Source organism: Pteropus alecto, unplaced genomic scaffold, assembly GCF_000325575.1.
Source record: "Pteropus alecto unplaced genomic scaffold, ASM32557v1 scaffold94, whole genome shotgun sequence".
In the NCBI taxonomy this organism is placed as follows: Eukaryota; Metazoa; Chordata; class Mammalia; order Chiroptera; family Pteropodidae; genus Pteropus; species Pteropus alecto.
In genome coordinates, this window is record NW_006437736.1 from 4188189 (window position 1) to 4209201 (window position 21013).

The 21013-nt window shown below is 37.1% G+C and overlaps 1 protein-coding gene across 1 annotated transcript in view; it reads right to left on the reverse strand.

Moving 5' to 3' along the window:
* The window catches only part of POLR3B (RNA polymerase III subunit B), a 102702-nt gene extending 82652 nt beyond the window's left edge, over positions 1–20050 (reverse strand). Inside the window, exons 1-9 of the mRNA XM_006914518.3 lie at positions 19867–20050; positions 16444–16476; positions 13585–13641; positions 13438–13502; positions 10993–11068; positions 8233–8333; positions 6487–6578; positions 5208–5325; positions 3456–3564 (exon numbers count right to left, since the gene is read on the reverse strand). Of these exons, the coding sequence (XP_006914580.1) occupies positions 3456–3564; positions 5208–5325; positions 6487–6578; positions 8233–8333; positions 10993–11068; positions 13438–13502; positions 13585–13641; positions 16444–16476; positions 19867–19938 (723 nt within the window). The 5' untranslated portion in view covers positions 19939–20050. The remainder of the gene's footprint in view (positions 1–3455; positions 3565–5207; positions 5326–6486; positions 6579–8232; positions 8334–10992; positions 11069–13437; positions 13503–13584; positions 13642–16443; positions 16477–19866) is intronic.
* Between the last annotated feature and the right edge of the window lie 963 nt (positions 20051–21013).

Below are 21013 nucleotides of genomic sequence, written 5' to 3' on the forward strand. Positions count from 1 at the left end.
AGGCCATATAGCTAATAAGTGGAGAAGCTGGATTTCAACCTAAATCTGTCTGATTCTAAGCTATCCAATACTCTATGCTAGCTCCCAGATAAAAAGTCTAAATAGTAGTTATCAAGTAAGTTTCCATCAAATTATTAAAACATCCCTATAGTGGGAGACCCAAAAAAGTGACTGAAATTTGAACTGAATATTTAAACTGAAAAGTTAGAACTGGAAATTTAAAAATATTTACTTTAATTCTTATACAATGCTGATTAGAAAGTAATGGATACATTTCAGGAGAAAAATGTGGCAACATATACCAGATTTTTAAAAGATGTAATTCCAGTCCCAGGAAGTAAGTCTCACAAAATAATCAGCAACATGCACAAACATGTATGTGTAAGGACACCCAGGGCTGTGCATTAGGAGTGAAAACTTGGGGGAAAAAATGGCACCTAAATGTCTCACTCTAGAAAATTGATTAAATAGGTTACATCACACACATGCAATTTCTAAATAATAACTACTAAAAGAAACGATGTAGATTCATATTTATAGACATGGAAAACTATTCATAATTCATTGTTAAGTGAAAAAATAAAAATGATGTGTATATTACAAAAGCAAAGGAAAAAAGGTCTGGAAAAATATATCTGAAAATGTAGTTATACTTTTCGGTGGCTTTCTAAATTTTTACAAGGCAAAGACTGTTTTGTAATCAGAAAGGGAGAAGTTTTGAAATCTCAACTACTGATTACATAAAACTGCACATTGTAATTAATAGCCCATTATAAAAAGAATTTGAGTCAGCTATATACATGTATACAACATAAATATTAAACACATTTTACAGAAAAAACTGTCTTATCAAACTTTTGTCACCTAACCCCCAAAAAAGCAGTTAATAAAGGTTTTCTGATTTTAACGAATGTGTCTAGTGACATATTTTTTGTGTGATATAAGATTACATGGCTTTTTTTTTTTTTTGAGCCACGCTTCTTTTGCTCAGGCCCACTTCCACGTCTAGAAGTGTACTTTCTTCTCTACTGTAAAAAAAAGGATTATATGTATTATAATTAATTTATAATTTCTGGTCTAAGGAACGCTGTCCTGTGCATCTTCAACCAACCAACAACTTTGAGCACATTCCGTTTGATGCATGGGAGCATACTGCCCTCTGCTGGACATATAATTCTACATACTTAGATATAATTTTCTTTACTAAACTCCACTATGTATACAAGACACCACATGGGTACTGTGGGATCTCTACAAGGAAAGTCAAAATTACTTCTGTGCTTAAAAAATATAAACCCTGAAGAAAGGTAATCAAAAGTGTATTTAAGGATTCTCTCTGCCCCCCCTTCCCCATATAATGGTAATCATCATAAAAAGAAAAATGGCACCACCTCATTTAGAGAACTCAAAAGCACATTAAGCTATACTAAACATAAAATTTTTTTTCCTATAACCTCCTTCACATAATTGCATTTAAAATGTGGCTATTTCCTGAGTTAAAGAACCTGACTCGGCAACATCCATTCAATACCTATGAACAAAGGGCGTACTCCCTACCCCCCAACACCACTCTTACGTGAGGGGGTCTATTTCCCCCTGATTCCTGTACTGTCACCTGGTTACAACTTTAACAGGACAGTTCAACTCCTACTTGTTTACTCCTCCGAGGCTTATATCCAAATGTCTTCCTTTTTAACCAGTTTAGTTAATTCCACTTTAGAGGATCTCTTCCTGTTTGACTGCAACCCCCAAAATATTTCCACTATCATAATGACTGTTGAACAGAAATATTTAACTCTGAAATGTAACTAAATGATGAGAAATGATCAGAATCTCTTCAGTATTTCCTCAGATAATCTGAGTTCTTTATTTCAATCAACCTAGTCATTAAGATTCATTTAATACCCATATACAGTTGATTATCATTATCCACCTTCTACGAAGTGTCTGACAAACCAAATTAATGAATACTGAAACATTGATCCTAAGGAAAACAGTTAGGTTCTTGTTTTACACACACACACACACACACACACACATATATATGTAAAAAGTCTCAATATATTGTCTTGTAATATATTAGAGAGAGCTGATTCACAACCACCAGCACTGTGTAATTCATACCTGAACAAACCTTACCTAACAAACGCATTTTCTCCACAAGCGCATCTTGCGCTTAGGAATATTAGATCAGCACTACGTTTCGGGGTCATTTTAAATCACAAAATCACCAACAAAAGGCACAAAACTGCAAAAAACATGGCACTAAATAGACCGCAAAAAAGGGCACTTGTTTACAGTATGAGAGCTGAGATGACAAGGCAGAGTGTTGCCCTGTTTGACCTCAGCTGGGAATGTGCCTGTTTTGGTGGCTCAAATTTTGTACTGCTCTGTACCTATGCATGTCCATGAATAATTGTAAAAGCAACACGAATATTGATTTGCAGTTAGAAATAAATTTTATCAAGTAGGAGAACTGGAAAATACAGAATCTGTGAATGCTGAGGATCAACTATTTTTGTTTTGTTTAATAACTAATATCATAATTTAACTGTTCATAGATGGGAATAATATTTAAGTCTCAGAGCACATTAAATGGGTCATTACACCGTTATCTGAGAAGATGATAACATTGAACATTATTTCTTTGAGAAAATGTCTTTTGGGTTCTAAGCCAATAATTCACGAACAAGCTGAAAAAAAATTAGTTGTAGGTTGAAGATTTGTGTTTATGTAAAAACTCGCCAGAATCCAGAACTCCATAAAAGAGAACATTGAACTTGGTCCATACTCTTTGACCTGGGAAATTCCACTACTAGGAAGTTAGCCTACAGATATCCTTGCCCATGTGTAACATGCATTACAGCAATTTTGTATCAGCCAGAAATATAAATTTCTAGTAATGGGGGAATGATTAAATAAAAGTACATCCTTAAATGAAATGGTTTGTCAAAAAGAATGTAGTAGCTCTGTATGAACTAATATAACACTATCTCAAAGACATGTTACAAAAAGAAAAAAGATAAGTGTGAAAAGATATACAATGTATATAAGTAAAAAATAAAACAATAAAACCCTACTATATACACATGTGCTTGTATATGCACAGACCAGCTCTAGAAAAACACACAAGAAACTAGTAGGAAGTTGAATCTTTGGGTAGGAGAACTATGCGGTTAGGTATAGGTGTGTGGGAGGCTTATTTATCACTATATACATCCTTTGGACCTTTACAACTTTTATCATCTATTAAAAAATAGGTTACTATTTTTAAAAATATCTGAACTCTGGTCTTACTAGCTTTCAACTTAAAATAGATTACATGACTGACAACTCAACTATGCCATAAATCTTTCTATTCTTAGAATCCCTTATGCTTCAAATTTCTAATTACATATGAAAATAAACCAGAGAAAGAATTCTTTATAACTTTCTGTAGATACCTGTAGCCTTACCTTAAATATAATTACAATGGGTATATCCTCTGACAAAGTATTATGCCTCAAATAAAATCTTCCTTGTTTCACAGCCATATTGGTTCTGCTTTTTTTCTCATGGGTAGAGCTAAAAGGAAACACAAATTGGTTAAACTGCATCCCTACTTAAGTTTCAAGTAAGTAACATGCAATAGCAATGTTCGTCAATCAATAAGGTTCAGCTGATCAGTAACAATCAGTAAGTCCTTTCTAATAGTTGCCTTTTAAAGATGCATAACCCTTCTCCTGCCCTTGCCACCTCCTTGAACATTTTAAAAGACTATGAATGTTTCTTTAGCTTGAGATTGTGATGGAAGTTTCATGAGTGAATGAGTGACAATCACCAATTCATTTTGACCTACTTCATTTTGATTTCACCCGAACTGCTTGGATCCAGTGTGAGGCATATATTGATAATTAATTTTATGCATTTAAAGAGAAAAACCTCTTCGAAATGAGCCTGCATCATGAGAAAACTATAAAGAAATGAATTTGTATGCCAATAATCCAATAAAACATACTTATAGTTTTGGTATACAGTGAAGTCAAAGGCAATCTTCTATTGATATCACTATTAGCAATAAAATTCCTAATGAATTTAAAAACATTTCTAAGCTTTCATCAAACATAAACAGTAACGCACACTGATCACCTATACTGTTACCCAATCTACTTAAATAAGCTCTAATATCCTACATACTAACACTTACTCTGAAGTGTTGTCTCTGAATCACACACGAGAAAACCGAAGCTCAGAGAAGCTACATAACATTCACCCAAGTGCCTCACAGCTAATACACAAAAACTTTGGGATTCAAAGCTTGAGTGCTCTGGCTCCAACAGCTGCCAACAGTGGGAAAATCTGTGTTGTAGGATTATTAGATCCGGGTTCAAATGCTGGCTACCTCTGATGGACGATGTGACCTGCCCTCAAGGCCTGTTACTCAGCTGTAAAAGGGAGATAATGCCACTTACCCTGGAGGATTCAGCCGACAAACTACCTATGTAAAGCACCTAGTATCCAGCCTAGATCCTAGTAACTGCTCAATAAATGACCATTATTGTTAGTTGCCTCTCCATCAGAAAGAAAAATGCAAAGACTGAGTTAAGCAGATCATTATAGGTTGTCAGAAGAAAAACTCTATTACATACTGACATCTTGCCTATGTCACAATTTTTTTTATTCCCAGAACTCATTAACCTCCAAATTTCAAATTACGTATGATAATAAACCAGAGAAAAGAAGTTACAAATGTAACGTAAGGAATGCTGTTGTAGAAAAGAGAGTACACTATGAAAGAAGCTGGTCTAAAAAACTAACAAAAAGATGTTAATTCCATGAAATTAATTAATTAAATGTTAAGTATAAAATAGTCTCTGATTATATCAATAGGAACAATCAGTAATAACACTAATTCCTAATAATAATTAGGAATACATATAAAAATGGTCAAAATGGAAAAGGAACATGAAAAACTGAAGTGTTTATTAACATAAAATTCTACATAAATGAAATAACAAGTGGCCTTTTAAACAATGTCTCACACTTTCATCACAGAAAATTTTAAATCAATATTCTATGCTTACACAATAAATTGAACACAGACAGTTTAAATATTTCACTGCCTATTATGCAGAGAAATAGCAGGGTATTTCCATATCAAAAGATAGCCATCTGATATTAATGGCATTATCACTATTTCTCAAGAACACCGTCTCTGCTCTCTGTACCTGGTAACTGAAGCACCAACTGTCCCTTTTCTGTCAGCCTCCACAATGATCCTGTTCTTAGACAGCTGCTCTTGGATAAGAATAACTTTTTCTACTCCTTTGACGATGAAGTAGCCACCTGTCCAAGGAAATAAGAGAAGCTTCACTACCTATTCTTCAAACACTGTTTTAGTAACATCCTGACTTAGAGGTTCTCTTCTGGTGCTTCACAGCACTGGCCATCACTTAATTCAAAGTGGACTGCGGATACTGTTTTATGAATTGATGACAGTGTCGGCATATGATTTTATACACATGAGGCACAAGATAATAAACCTCTTGAGAACAGGAAATGCATTAGCACCTGACGTATATAAGAGGTTAATGAAAAGAACTTGTTAAATAAAATGGTCTTCAGATTTCTTAAGCAGAAAAATAACTGACGATCTTCAACATAAACTGAAATTTTTTTAACAAATCAGTGATAATGGTAGACTAAGACTAGGTTTTAGTACTGGGCCATAATACTATATGCTCAATAAAACTCATAATATTATCATATATATTTTTGCAAAGAATTCAGAATACAGTGAGACTTCATTTTACCTTCCGAACATAAGCAAAAGCAGGGCAATATATTTGACTTATACAACATTTTGTTGTAATCTACAAGTCACATTCTTTGTTAATCTCTTTCCCAAACCTTCTGTGATTCTACATCGATGCAACTTTAAAAGAATAAGATTAAAGCAACTGTAAATTAAATCAATGTGAAACATGAGTTAAGGAATTAAAAAAAAACTTTCTGTTAAGTGCTAAGCCTGAAACTTTATAAAGGAAACTGCCTAAAAAACAGGTACCAAAATATAATTTTTAATAATTTAAACATAAGACTTGTTTTTTGCCCCTTTACTGCATTTAAAACAGCTAAAAATCAGATGTATGAGTCTTTTCAGACCGGCTACACAAGTAGGTTTATGAGATCATTCTTGAATTTTTAAGTACACTAAAACAGCATAACCACTGAGCAAAAGACAAAGAAAAGACTGACAAACCATAGCAATAAATCAGAACTTGGGAGTAATGAAATTTTAAACCTGAAATAAAAGAGGAAACAGTATATCTTTTAGAAATAAAGTCTAATAGAATGAAGTTGGAGCCAAATTTCTGGATGTTTGTAAACAACATTTTATCGAAATTCACTAGAAAGCAGACAGGCTGGTATTGTTTTGTGGAAAAATGCTAAACAACAGAAAAACAAAAAAAGAAGTGGAGTACAAATCCAAGGAATCGCACACACCTGGATCTAAAGGACATTCATTCAGCTTGGCAAACTCTGCGGGCGTCTTCCCTGTAAGAACGCAGTTTGAACTACGTAGCATTATGGGCATTCTGTTTAAAATAAAACAAAAGGAAATATTACATAAAGATAGTCACTGGCAAAAAAGGTAAAAAAGACTATGAATTGCGCACCGTATACACACATCGCTAAGGGGTCTGCATTCCTCTTCGGCATATCAGAAAAGGCAGAATGGCAATTACATGGAACAGCCAACTGAAATAAATGAAGTATTTCCTTAGGTACGTGGTGCTACTACAGATAATAAAACTCAAATGTCTGCTTCCTTAAACTTTGTACACAGGCTTTAGTGAAAGCCAGAAATGGCAGCAGAATTAAAATTTGGCACAACAAAAGCACTAAGGTCCTTGTTCTTCCCAGGAGGGGAATAAAGATATTGATTATTTTCGAACTTTGTTAAGTATGCATAATTTCTGAAGTAAACATAAAAAATGAGAAATACTGTACTTGACTTTCAATAAGTTGGGGGACAGTAAGAAAAAAAAAAAAAAAACTTCCATTAATCCGAAAGGCAAAAAGAGAAAAAACTGAAACATATGAAAAACTGGATAGACTAAAAGTACAAAATAAGTTGTCAAGAAAATATATCAGTATCCAAATATACCATTAACATAATATACATAAATGAACTAATTCTCTGGTAAATTTTTAAAATATCTAGCCATATGAAGTTTACTTCAAACATACCTAGAACATAAGGACATCAAAAGATTAAAAAGGAAAGGATCTAGAACATGATATGCCAGAAAAATAATAAAAAGAAAGCTGACATGGCTGTAGTAAAATAAATTTTACTATAAAGTAAATTTTAAGGCAAAAAATATTACAAAAGGAAGATAAATGCATAATAATAAAAGGTTCAATTCACCAGGAAGATCTAAAACTCTAAACTTCTATACACTTAACATCATTAACTTCAAAAAACAAAAATACGTAAAAACATAAGGAGGAAAAGATAAATCCACCATCCTAGTGGGATATTTTAACACATCTCTCCTGGTAATTGAGAACAAAGAAATAAAAAATCCGTGAAGATATATAACATCCAAGCAACACATTTAACCAGCTTGATATAAAGGAAAACCGCAGATGGTGATGGGGCAGACCTGGGACAGCCCTCGCGGCCACACACTCATGAAACATGAAAATAAATCGGTCTCCATAAAGTCCCCAAAACTGATGTAAAGCACCAATTTGGAAATTTTAAAACATTCTTTTTAGTAAGTCACAGGTTAAAAAAGAAACCATAACGGGAAGGTAGGGACAGAGTTGTCCTTATTTCATATAAATACTGCGATACGGGCAACAGTTAAACTGCCAGGAAACTCAAACTTAAAACACACATGAATCCACCAAACAGACCATCCCGTGAGAGGCCACTGAGATGCTGTCTTTCCTAATGTTTCCTTAACAGCCTGGACTTACAGGAAGGGGAAGCAATGTCCTTAACTTTGGATGAAAGATTTCACAATTAAAAAATAATCACCACCGCAAGTAGCCAGACTCTGTTTAAATGCTTTACAAGACCTGCCTTGCTGGATCCAGAAACACAAGTCCATGAACTAGGTACCACTTCCCACCTTCTCCAGATGAGGAAATGGGGCAAAGGGAACTTCAGTTGCTCAAGGTCACCTCACAGGGCTGGAATATAGGCAGTGTGGCTCCTATACTGACGATGTTTCTCACCTGCCAATGGGTAAAGCATTGCGGATGATCCTCTGGCTGCCTCGGGTATATTCAATATCCACTGTAATGGGGGCAGAGTACGTCATGTCCCGCAAACGGCACTGGAAAAGAATCAGACAGTCGCTGTTCCCCCTCTCTGGAAACCAAAGGGTTCTGACAGCCTCAAAAGCTCTTTCTCTAGAAGTATGGCTCACGCTGACCTTTGATCTGTCTGTAGAACACTTAGCTGTTCCATGTGCTGCCTCAGGGCACTGGGAGTGATGAGCCTGCCTCTCCCTTGAGGGGAATGATGCCAGCGATTAATCTAGACATCGTCACACCATTCCTGCCCCTGCCAGCCCAGAAATGGAATAAATCTGGTACTAATTTTCTTCGCACTGATCTAAAGCCATCAGCATTCTGCTCTCATATCTTTGAAGCAAACTGGGTCCATGGAATCAATGTGGCTGGTTTATTTAAAACAGTTAACAAAGTATATACACACACAAACAAAAAATGTAAACGATTCTTCCTTTTATCATCCAAATGAACAAAACTATATCACACAATTCCTTACTAAGTGACATGGTATTATAGCACAAATCATTTATCACGACATTCTAACGATTTCTGAATCATCTGAGGAACTTTAGAAATTGTTGGTGTGCGCTTTAGTTTCACATGACAATGTCTTGCAAAATGATGCCCTTGCCTGAGCCATGATCAGACACAGGGAACTCGTCAGAATCTTCCTATGACTTCCCTAACGTATCGATGGTTAGCACATGGCTTATAGTCGCAAAAAGAATTTCTCTGAACGTGAACTATGTAATTCATGGTGCTGAACCCTCTCTCTGGCTTCTACTGAACCAAAGGTAGTTAAATTTAAACTTTTTCTAGCTTTTATAACAGTGCCTGGGATTTTAAAATATTTGATATTCCTATTATTGATCAGCAAAAATTACTTATCTTACATTTAATTAAATCCAGCCTCCTCCCTAGGCCAGACCAAAGGCATTATGGCACGGCAGTTCAGAGTATAGTCTGTTACCAGGGTTCAAATACCAGTTCTGCCACTTAAGTTTTAAATAACCTTTTTGCATCTGCATTTCCTCCAATGTAAAATGAGGATAAGAATAATTTTAATTCCCAAGAGTATAAATACATATTTTAAGAATGCTACCTGGTACAGAGTACTGTATAAATATTATCTCATTTTTATTAATAAAACTAATGTAATGCCCATGAGAGGCAAGCATTCATGAGTTTTAACACACTCATCACTTCAAGTGGAAATGAAATTTGACAGACGTGATAAAAACTGGGACCCACTCCGTAGGCCCTGAACTACCTCCGTGGGCATCCTCTGTCCCCTTGTCCTCTCTCTTACCACTGGAGTATGACTGCTGGTGTAATCTGCAGTAGCTGCACCGCACATGTCCTGCTGTGGGTCCCATGACTGCCCACCTACCCGCTCTCCCACCGCCATCTCTCCAAGAGACAAAAATCCCTCCAGGAAATCTTCGTGTCCTCTCGTTCTAATTGCAATAATACCTCTATGTTTTCTTCGACATCAAAAAGAGTAATTATGGCAACTGTAGTCTCAGCCTTCTTGAACTACTTCAAACTACTTCATCTTCTCCTTTCCCTGAACTCAGTGATATAGTTTAGAAGTGACTTGGGAATTGCTAACTGGCTGCCCAGTTCCCAAAAGAGTGGAAAGTTCTAGCAAAAGGGAATGTATGTGTGTGGGTGGCGGGGCAGGGGGTGGTGGAGGGAGTGGGGACACACCTTCCAACATCCCACAGTCCTCACCACTTCCTACTTAGTGCAACTCCACATATTCACCTTACCTGCCTGATCCTTCCAGACATTCAAAGTAAGCAGCCCCTGGTGTCTCTGCTGCACGTGTTCTGTTGTTTTAATCTCTCCACAAGAGCATAAATAACTTGAGGAAGGACATGTGTCTCATTTCTTTTGTATCTTTCAATGTTGAGGCGCAAAATAAATGTTCAATCAATACTTGGTGATTAAGTAATACCAGAACTTGCCAATATGAAACGTGTGGTTACTCGATCATACGTCCTGTTTAACCTTCCCTAGACAACAACCATATACTCTAACACCTTGTTTAATAAAGCTTCCTGGCCTATCTTCCCTGATCGCTCTTTTAGCTTTAAATTAACACACCAGATAAATCTACAAAAATCATTTTACTCTCTGAATTAATTCTCAATTATGAACACTAAGTGGAAGAATTTGAAGACAAATCTAGAATCTGTTAAAAACCAATAAATAGGCCGTTTTATAATCTTCTGTCTATATTTCTGTTAAAATCATGGTATTTAAATTTTCATCAATCTCTAGACCTCACGCTCCCAGTACTTATTCTCCTCACCTAACATGAAGCCTGCTGACCTTCAAAACATGTGCTAAGCAAGTAACCTCTGCAATAAACAGCACCATGCTAGGCAGACTGGCTGGTGAGGGGATAGGAGGAGACCACTAAAATATTCAAAAACAACAAAAATAGAACACAGTTATATAACAATGCAAATTAATTAGGATTACACAACAAACTAAATAGTACAGAATTGTTTCCTAATATAATATTTATAAATGCTTATTTATTTTGGTTATCTATCTTATAAGAAATTTTTTTCCTGTTTTTAAATCATCTTTTAAGAGTATATATTAAGGACATCTTTTAAGAGTATATATTAAGGACAGACTCTCTGAGCTAAAGCAAACAAACCCAATTAATATAAGGTTGACAATTACCTCATGAGGGGACACTGGTCTAGTTACATTGAAGCTTTCTTCCACATCAGGAAGGCCAACATAGATATTAAGATATCTGAAAAGCAAATTATTCTGTTACCAATTATACTTCTCCAAAGAATATACAAACAAACAAGACATCTTTCTCCCAAATACAAGGATTATGCTTTGACAAATGTTTATCTTGCTAAGAACAAACATATAAAAAATTAAGACCAGAGATCTTCTTGAAGTGATAGTACAGGTAGCTTTACAAAGAAAGGAAAATGCTATCAGAGTAGCTTTTAAGAAACAGTGTAAATCTTTTTATTAAAATGCTGGAGATAAAAATGATACTTAATGAAAAAAAGGAAAGCTCAAAGGAGTATCTGTAGTAGTATGCTGTCATTCATATAAAAAGAGGATGAGGGGAAAAAATACATAAGCTCATCCGCGCAAAAGAAACACAGCAAGGAGAAACAGAAACTCATGAGATTGGTCACCCGCAGGGAGTGCCTGGGCACACAGTAGAAGGAATTGGGAGGGGAGTGACAATTTCCTGAATATACTTTTTTCTATAGGTCTGACTCTTACCACTATGATAATGTTTCACGTATCCAAAAATAAATTTCTAATTAAAATCAACCAGGATGTGAGGGTGTAGGGGGAATCCAAAATGGAATACAAACCTTACTGTGTTTCAAAGGAATAATATAACTGCACTGATAAGGTGGGGGGTGGGGCGGGGGGCGGAATAAATAACTTTGGGAAACAGTATTTTGATTGGACACTGTACAAATAAAGACAAAAAAGCAGTATATAAATATTGTACCCTAATTAGTAAATTTTATTCTCGCAGAGGTATGAGTTGAGAATTCTGAAGCTACTTTATGTATATTCTAGGATTAAAAAAAATAAGTAAATATTGTGTGGATAACGACAGCCAGATTTCCCAATGTCAGGAACAGAAGTTACAAATAAGGAAAAAGAGGTGGTTAGAATGTGTCCTATAGAGTTGGATTAGAATAAGTATCAGTAGGCATGGCTTTTAATACATATAAAAATGGATAGGATACAGAAACATAGTTGTAGGTGTATGCATATGTTAACATATATACATTTCCTTTGGAGGCTTTAGTATCCATATCTTGGTTTCTAAATACTATTCTCCAATAAAAGGGAGCAAGGCTCCTTGGAGAAATGGTTGATTTGTGGCTGGGACAGGGAAAATAGTAAATTAATCACATCTCAAGGTACTTGAAAATTAACAGGGGCATACTGAAAGGACATAGGAGTCAACCTGAAGACACTACCCATGGCCAAAGCCAAGACAATATATATGAGCAATAAATGATAGTACTGGATTATGATCCACAGAATAAAATAAACATCTATGAGTTCATACTGATATAAATAAAACTACAAATAAATGAAAGGAAGAAAAAGCTCTTCCTTAAATTTCAGTATTCATGTAGAAGGAATGATGGAAATAGAGACCATTAGGTAACTGTTATAGGTCAGAACCACCCACCAATGTATGCTAAAATTAGTGGCTAAAATATGATGAGAAACAGATATTTGCATAGTCTCAAAGGATCTCCCTATAAGATACTTATTAACTACAAAATGAAAAATAGGAACTTTAAGATGGGGAAATCTGAAAGATACCACCTTAATCAAATAACAAAGTTAAAATCACCAGTAATGAAATACATCGACGTCTGTATCCACTGAATGTGATGCAGTAAGAATGGCACAAAACATCACTTCTGTGCTATTCTTGCAAAAAAATGCATAACCCAATCTAATCATGAATAAATATCATCCAAATCCAAATCGAAGGACCTTCTGAAAAAGAGCTGACCAGAATTCTTCAAGTGTCAAGGTCATAAAAGACCAAGAAAGCCTGCCACCTGAATGGCAACTGAATGCTGCTGGGGCTCTGAACTGAATCCTGGGCCAGAACATCAGTGCGAAAACTTTAAATAAGGTCTGTAGATTAGTTGACAGTATTGTATCAAAGATAATTCCCTAGTTTTGCTAACTGTGCTATGGTTGTGTAAGATGTTAAGATCAGCAGACACTGGGCAAAGGATAATATGAGAACTCTTTATACTATTTTTGTAATTTTTCTCTAAATCTAAAATTGTTTTAAAAAATTAAAAACCCAAATAGTTTCAGTAACATCTCGATCATAACTCTACTTGATATGATAAGTTAAAAGTTAAATCAAATTAGTAAATTTAAAAAATTAATAAATTAAAATTTAAAATTAGTAAAAGTAAAATTTTTAAATTAGTAAATTAAAAATTGAGCACTTGATATTGACATTTAAAAATTGAGTACTTGACAATTAACTTACTACCAAAAGAGAATTATTTTAAAGAGTTTGACAGCAACTACATCCACTCTAAACAAATGTTAGATATAATCAAAAGAGCAAATTAAGAGCAGTCGATGCCTTACTTTAAGTACCACATGGGGTCGGCATCACTTGTGACCTTTTCATTGGCTTTCATGATCTTCTTTATCTGCAGTGGAAAAAGTAACATCAGGAAAGACTGGCTTCCAATTAATTCTTAGCTGCGTCTATTTCTAAGTTCTGATGCTTACCTCTACGTTAATAAAATAGTTAAATGAATCTATATGCTGTTTCACGAGGCCTTTCACCTAAACAGAAAAAGCAAAACAGGAGGTTAGCAACAAAATAGCAGATTACATAATAGACTATAAGGTTGAATTTTTCCTCCAACAATCAGGATAATCATCAAATTTTTCTCAAAACCAAAGTGAGAAAAAAATCTGTGAATTTTGCTTAGTAAAACTCTATACTTATGTGTCCTCATTGCATTTCTTCTCCACCTTACTACAACATCCTCAAATTTTATTCCTTGAGAAGCATCCTGACTTTTGGAGTTCAAGATGTGAGTATCTGAATATACCTAATGACTTCCCATATTTTAATAAATAAGGCAGGATTTTCTCTACATATTTTCAATTTTCAAAAAAGCCAAAAAAAAAATTTAGCAATTAAGCATCATCTCTTAACCCTCAAACAATGCCTATTTTCTTTTTTTTTGTCTTTCTCTTATCTGGGCAATTTTATGACTTTCACATTATCTAAACTCTGGTCTTTTGTATCACTTACAGAAGAATGAGGGGGAAAAAATAAAATTGCATTTGAAATTGAAAGCAGAGTGAAACTCAGGGAACTTAAGATCAGGTACCAGCGAGCAGTGAAGTCAGCAATGACAACACAGACAGTGCCGTGTGCTGCTACGGAAAACGGGGAAATAATAAACACACAGACTCCAAAATCTTAAGATGTAAAAAGGCTATACGTGTTCATTTTCTCTACATTAGTCTTCAAACACAATTAGTTTAACTCTTCTGGAACATTCCTGACAGATAGATAATCATAGAATCTTTGCTTCAATTACACTTCTTTATTAGGGATCTCACTGGCTCGCAAAGCAACTATCCCATTTTGACCCGTCTTGATTGCTGGAGAAAAAATTCAACCTTATAGTGTGATCTCAGGTCTGCCTTCCTCAGGTCTCCACTCCTCATGGACTTACTAGTCTCTTCTGGAGAAAATGCCTGTTCTAAGACAGTCCATTCAGTTATCACATCTCTTTCGTGATCCTACTTCCAGGCTGAACAGGCCCTTCCATTATTTCTCAGATGTATGCCTTCCAGATCCTCCAGCAGCCGATGGCCTGCTCCTGGACGTGCTCTGGTTTGTCAATATTCTCCCTCACCGAGGGAGCCCTAAACTCACTGACAACATTCTTGACAGTCTGACCACTGCAGAGGGCTACTACCTCTCTCATTCTGGGTATTATACCACTGGCTCATCGACTAAAACTCAAAAGGTAATTTTCCCCAAAAAATGCTGTTAAGTCAAGCATACCCCATTTGGTACTTGCGCAAAACTAAGGACAAGGATTTGCATTTGTCCCTCTTCTCTGCTGTCTCCCCAGCCTAACATTCTGAGCCTTGATTATGTCAGCCATCAGCATGGGCAGCCATACAAGCTTTATATTCCTGTCTTCAGTTATGTATTTAAATCTTCATACTCTTGTTCTTAGACACATATATTTCAAGGTGGTCTGAGTAAAGGAGGATGAACGAACGAATGAATGAAATAAACATAGGCTTATGCCTCTATTGAGTTCTCCACCTCTTCTTGTACTGTGTACCATCAACTGTCTCTTCTTTTTTGAATCATAAATATCACCCCTTCTCTTCTGCTTATGTACAGTTCCTTTAAAAAAAATTTATAATAACAATAAAAAACTCATCTTGACCTTAGTACCATTTTATTTCATTCTTGGTCACTTAAAAATTCAATAGCTTCCTATTGCTGTTAGAAAAAAAAAAAAAAAACCAAAAGCTAAAATCTTTAAAATGGCTTTCAAACCTGGTCAGAAATCTGGCCCTGACAGCTTCCCCAGCATCACCTCCCAGTGCTCTCCACCCTGCCTATACCACAGAACTAAGTCAAACAAAACTCTACTAATTTTTCAGGTCTCCATCCTTTCCCTTAGCATAACGCTTTCAAGATTTATCTGTTGTACTATGTACCAGCACTTATTTTTACCGCCAAATAATATTCCATAGTATACCATATTTTATTTCTCCATCCATCAGCTGATACTCATTTGGGTTGTTTCCACTTTGGGCTATTAGAAACAATGCTACTATGAATATCTGTGTACAAGTTTTTGCGTGGACATGGTTTCATTTCTCTTGAGTAAATACCTATGAACAGAACTGCTGGGTCATAAGGTAACTCTACGTTTAACCAAATGAGGAACTGCCAGCTGTTTTCCAAAGCGGCCGCAACTTTTCACATTCCCACCAGTACAGCATGACGGTTCCAATCTCTCCACATCCTTATCAATACTTGTTATCATCTTCCTTTTTGACAATAGCATCCTAGTGGGTACCAAGAGGTGTCTCACAGTGTTACTCCCTGCCTCTTAGCATAAGCTCTTTAAAACTGATGCCCAGCACTAACCCTATATTCAGCAGTTCCAGACTATCTACTCATCTGTTCCAGCCAAACAGGCCATTGTTTCCTGTGGACCCCGTGGAGGCTGCTCTTGGGCACCTTTACCAAGCCATGCTCTCTGCACCCCACCTTTCAGCTGAGTTCAGTCCTCTCAAGATGCACTCTGTCTCACCTCATCGGGAGGCCGTCTCCGACCACGTGTGGCATCACTCTTTTGCCAACAGCACTTGGTTTGTATTATTTGCGTGCCATGCTACTATGTATACTACTTTCTATCTCTAAAATTAGATTACCATTCCCCCAACCCACACCTCATACAAGGCGGGATTCCTTGTATTTCCAAAACCTAGTTGTTCATAGTCAGAAAATGTTGGTGATAAAAATATAATCTTAAAAAAGGGCTTATTTCTTGACTTCACTGAAAAAATAACTAATGATTATTAAATGTTCATTACCTTTAAAAATGCTGGAAGCAGCCTCCATTTTTCCTGTGAATCAAAACAATAAGAGTGTCAGAACTCTGTGCTAGCAACCACAATATTTTTCTAAGTTATTTTAATCACCAAAAATTACTCACTTTAAAACAGTTAGCAAAAGAAAGTAAGTCAAAGCTAAAAGAACAATTTTTACCTGGTAACCACTTTTATAGAAATCACATAGATGAGTGTGCATGTGCATACATGCATACAAATATACATAAATCTCCCTGATTTCTCAGACTATCAATCGCTTCTTGATGACTCAAGATTCCAAGTGCTTTTCATCTTTATTTTATTCCCATGGCACTTCCTGAGTTAGCGGGTTTGCCAGTTTGAGAAAGGAGAAGTAATTTTCAGAGTCTGGTAGGGAAACCAGGTCTGTCGAGTTCTTTCGCTCCCATTTGTCGACTAGCACATGGTCAGAGCTCATTTCACAGCGGCAGAGGACAGCGCACATGGTGCTCGCCCCCTACACCAAACTGTTGCGAACTGCTACACGTCTTGTGTTCCCAGGCCTGCTAATACTACTTGTACCTTCCTGAGGTTGTAAGTAGTCTACTACAATATGACTCTTGAAGAGTCTAATCTGTTAATGGGAAATCTGACAAATGGGTAGAACTGGGCCTAAAGAATATAGTTTCTGAATAAGGGCCTAAGAATCATGTTAAGACCTTGCAGCAACTGTAAAATTTTTGACGTTCACTATGAGTGACGTGAGTAGCATTGGAAGGTTCTGAGCAAAAGAGTGACATGATAATTTAAAATTGAGTTTAAATTTTAAGGTTGAACTGCTGGATTGAGAACAGACAGGGTTAGAAGCAGGGAGATCACTTGGGAGTTTATTACAATACTGCAGGCTGATAACAGTACAGGTAGTAAGAAACTGTTAGCTAGGAGACACAATGTGAAGTTCAAGCCAACAGGATTTGATAATAGATTAGATAGAAACTCTGAGAGAAAGGAGTCAAGATGACACCTTAGAGTTACCATTTATAGAGATGAGGAAGTGGGACGCTGTCAGGTTTAGTGCGGAGGGGCTATCAGGAGTTTGGCTGGAGGTATGCTAAGTTTGAGATATCCATTAGACATTCGGGTGGAGATGTCAAATAAACAATAAACATGAGTCTTGAACTTGTGAAGAGAATGGCCTGGTGATATAAGCTGGGGAGAGGTCTGCAAATACATGGTAATTATAGCCATGGAATGGGTGAGACCACCTAAGGAATGTTGATGGAAAAGAGTTCCAAGAAGGGAGATCAAAAGCACTCTGACATTTAGAGATAAGGAGCAGAAGGCAAATCTAGCAAAAGAGACTAGGAAGGAGTGGCCAGGGCAGACAACCAAGAGAAAGTAAAAACGTTTTTCAAGAAAAAAGGGAGGTGAGGGTAAGGGATATACGAGAAATCTCTGTACCTTCCTCCATAGTTTGCTGTGAACCTAAAAAGTTTTAAGGAATTATTATGTCTTAGAAAGAGAGGGAGGGAGTCAGGCAAAACTAATCTATGATGACAGAAATCAAAAGATGGGGATAGACAGAAAAGGGAACTTTCTGGAGTGATAGAAATGATTCTATATCTTATATTGGGTGGTGGTGATTTGCGAATATATCAAAACTAATGTAATGGAACTTAGTACTCCTGCATTTTATTGCACGTAAATCTATCTACAGAGGGGACTGAGAGAAAGATTGGAAGGAATAGAAATATCTTGGAGGAGGCAGGTAGTGAGGGGCCAGGAGGAGAAGCTGGAATAGTTTATTAATGGCCAGACTGAGGAAGACCTTGAAAACACAGTAAACACTTTAGATTTTGCCCTAAGAGCAAAGAAGTTTAACCAACGGAGTAACATGATCATACGTGTTTGTTTAAACTGATGGCTCTGACTACAGAACAAAAATAGATCAGCATGAGACAACTTAGGAGCCTAGGAAGTAAGAGATGACAGTAATTCAGACTTGGGAGAACAGTGTGAATGAAGTTTCAGATTTGAGTATATTTAGTAGGTAGGCCCCTTAAGATGGGATGGTGGATTGGATGCAGATGGCCAGGAAAACTGTCATTCCTGAATCAGAAGATTGGAATTGTGGTTTTGGTTCCTTCATAACTGTGCAAATTCAGGCAAGAACGATAAATCCTTTAGATTTATTCTTTCAGCTCTCTGGAGAAGCCATGCAGTCACCAGTTAAGGATGAAGATGAAGGCTCTGGAGTTAGCCCGCCAGAGTCTAAATTCCAGCCCTCTGACACTGAGTTAGTTAACCACTCTGGGCCTCAAAAGTCTTCACTGGCAATATGTGGTGAAAATAGTACTCATTTCAGAGAATTAAATGACATAATGCATGTTATGCTTACACAGAGCCTGGCACATAGTAAATGCTCAGTAAATGCTGGCTCTTAATATTTTAACTTTTCAAAAGTTAAAATGCAGTATTGCCTGACGATCAGCAGGCATTCACAGCCTGATTCTAATGTACTGACAACAGTATCTCGGTCTCGATCTGCCAACTGATTATAAAGAGGTTCTTACAATCCAGTAGGTTCACTGTCAGTCACTTTCCTGTTTAAACCCTTCAAGAGCATCTCATTGCTCCTTCATATATTTACAAAACCTTTCATAATCAGGACCCCCACCAATTCTTTCATCTCTGCTCCCTTCCTCACTCCAGTACTAAATTTGAGTTCCTCAAAAATATCAGATGGTCTTGCCTACCGGGTTTCAAGTGTCCTGCTCCCTCTACCTGAAATCTCTCCAGTGACTCTTTTCAAGCCTCATTTCTCCAGTTCTCCTTTCATGCCAATGAAGATTCTGAGGCCCAGAGAAATGTGCATTTCTAGGAAATAAAACTATGTCAACAACCGAAGTTCATCAGGCAGCTCACCAATAACGCAGTGATCCCTAACACCTGGTAATCGGTTGAGGCTACTTCCCAGAAAACAACCAGGCAAAAAAATGAGTAAATTTTTACGGCGTTTAAAATAAGCCTGCAGTTCAAACTTGAATTCCAGGATAAAAGGCAAGATTAATGGTCTGCGGTTGTTGGGGACGATTTGGTTTTACCACTACAGCCAGCTGTGCGACCTCACGAAAGTAGCCTAAATTCTCTGAGCCTCAGTGCCCGCTTTAAGACCGCGGAGATGCACTATGTCCCCCCAACACGAGAAAAGGTCCAAGCCCAGAGCTACTCGCGGGGCTGTTCCGCCCTCGTGGATGCTGACAGATCGCCAGAGATACGAGCTTTTCACGCGCACGCGGCTGGGGGACAGGGAAAGAACATCCCTAGCCGAGACGCGAGCATGCGCAGGAGCCGCGGCCCGCCCTTCACCGTGGCGACAGCTCGTGGGGCACCGCCTCCAGGGTACGCATCCTGGCCCCTTCCGCTCCCCGGGTGCCCAACCCTCACCTCTACCGTCGGGATCGGCGCAGCCAGCTGCTCCGCGGTCAGGTTTCCAAACTCCTCCGCCAGCACGTCCATGCTGCTCACGAAGAAGGAAGAAGCAAACCGAACTAGCACGCCCGCCTTCGCTGTCGCTGCGAAACACAGCACCCCTAGAGAGCGGTGCGCGGAGGCCTAAATGGTCCCCGCGCGCAGGTTAATTGAACGTGCGACAGAAAGGTTCCGCTTGCTCCGGACCTGAACCTGCGGTGGAACCCGGATGTGGCGGAGGCGAAGCTGGGAAACTGCGCCCCCTGGTGTCTCATGGAAGTCTCTCCCGGGTAATCCTAAACCCCGGAGACGAAGTTCATTTCCAGTTATCCGGTAATTGAGACCAATAGAGCATATTGGTTGCAATTTTAAAATAATTCAAAGAAAATATTAAATGGATAATATGCGCAACTTGAGCCGCTGAGGCAGATAACTCATTCAATTTAGTCCAAAACTGCAGGTTGTATAGTATGGAAAAATAGGAAACTTACCAGATGCCTAGTAGTAGGGGATTTGGTTTAAAAAAAATTATGGTACATGCATGTGATAGAATATTATTCAAGTAGTAAAATGACTATTAAGTGAGGAGGTATTAACTCCCTACAGAGTAGAACATAACAGGACAGCAATTAAAACAGTTATATTCTAAAGGGACTGGACGTTAGATCTAGGAATAAATATCAGTACCTGAAGAAATTTGATACGAAAAGGTAACATTTTAAATCAGTAGAAGATGGATTATCCAATAAATGCTTTTGGAAAAGCTGATAAGCCATTTATAAAAAAATACATTGTAACTGCTATATTTAAATGCTAATGAACTTTAGAAGATGTAAGTGAGTATTTTCACAACAGTATGGTGTTGAAGGCAACACAGTTCATAGATTTCATAATATAATTCTAATTGTAGTTTTATAATTCAATGAAAATTTTTAAATTTTCTGAGCAGATATTTTAAAATTACCATGGATAGACTTTTAAAAATAAAATAAAAAAAAAGATGGAAGACAAAGGCTTGGTCTCCGTAATTTAAAATGAACTCACAAAGCAATAGGAAAAAATTCCACTGGGAAAAAAAAACCAACAGTTATTTAATGGGTGTGGAGTTTCAATTTGGGAAGAT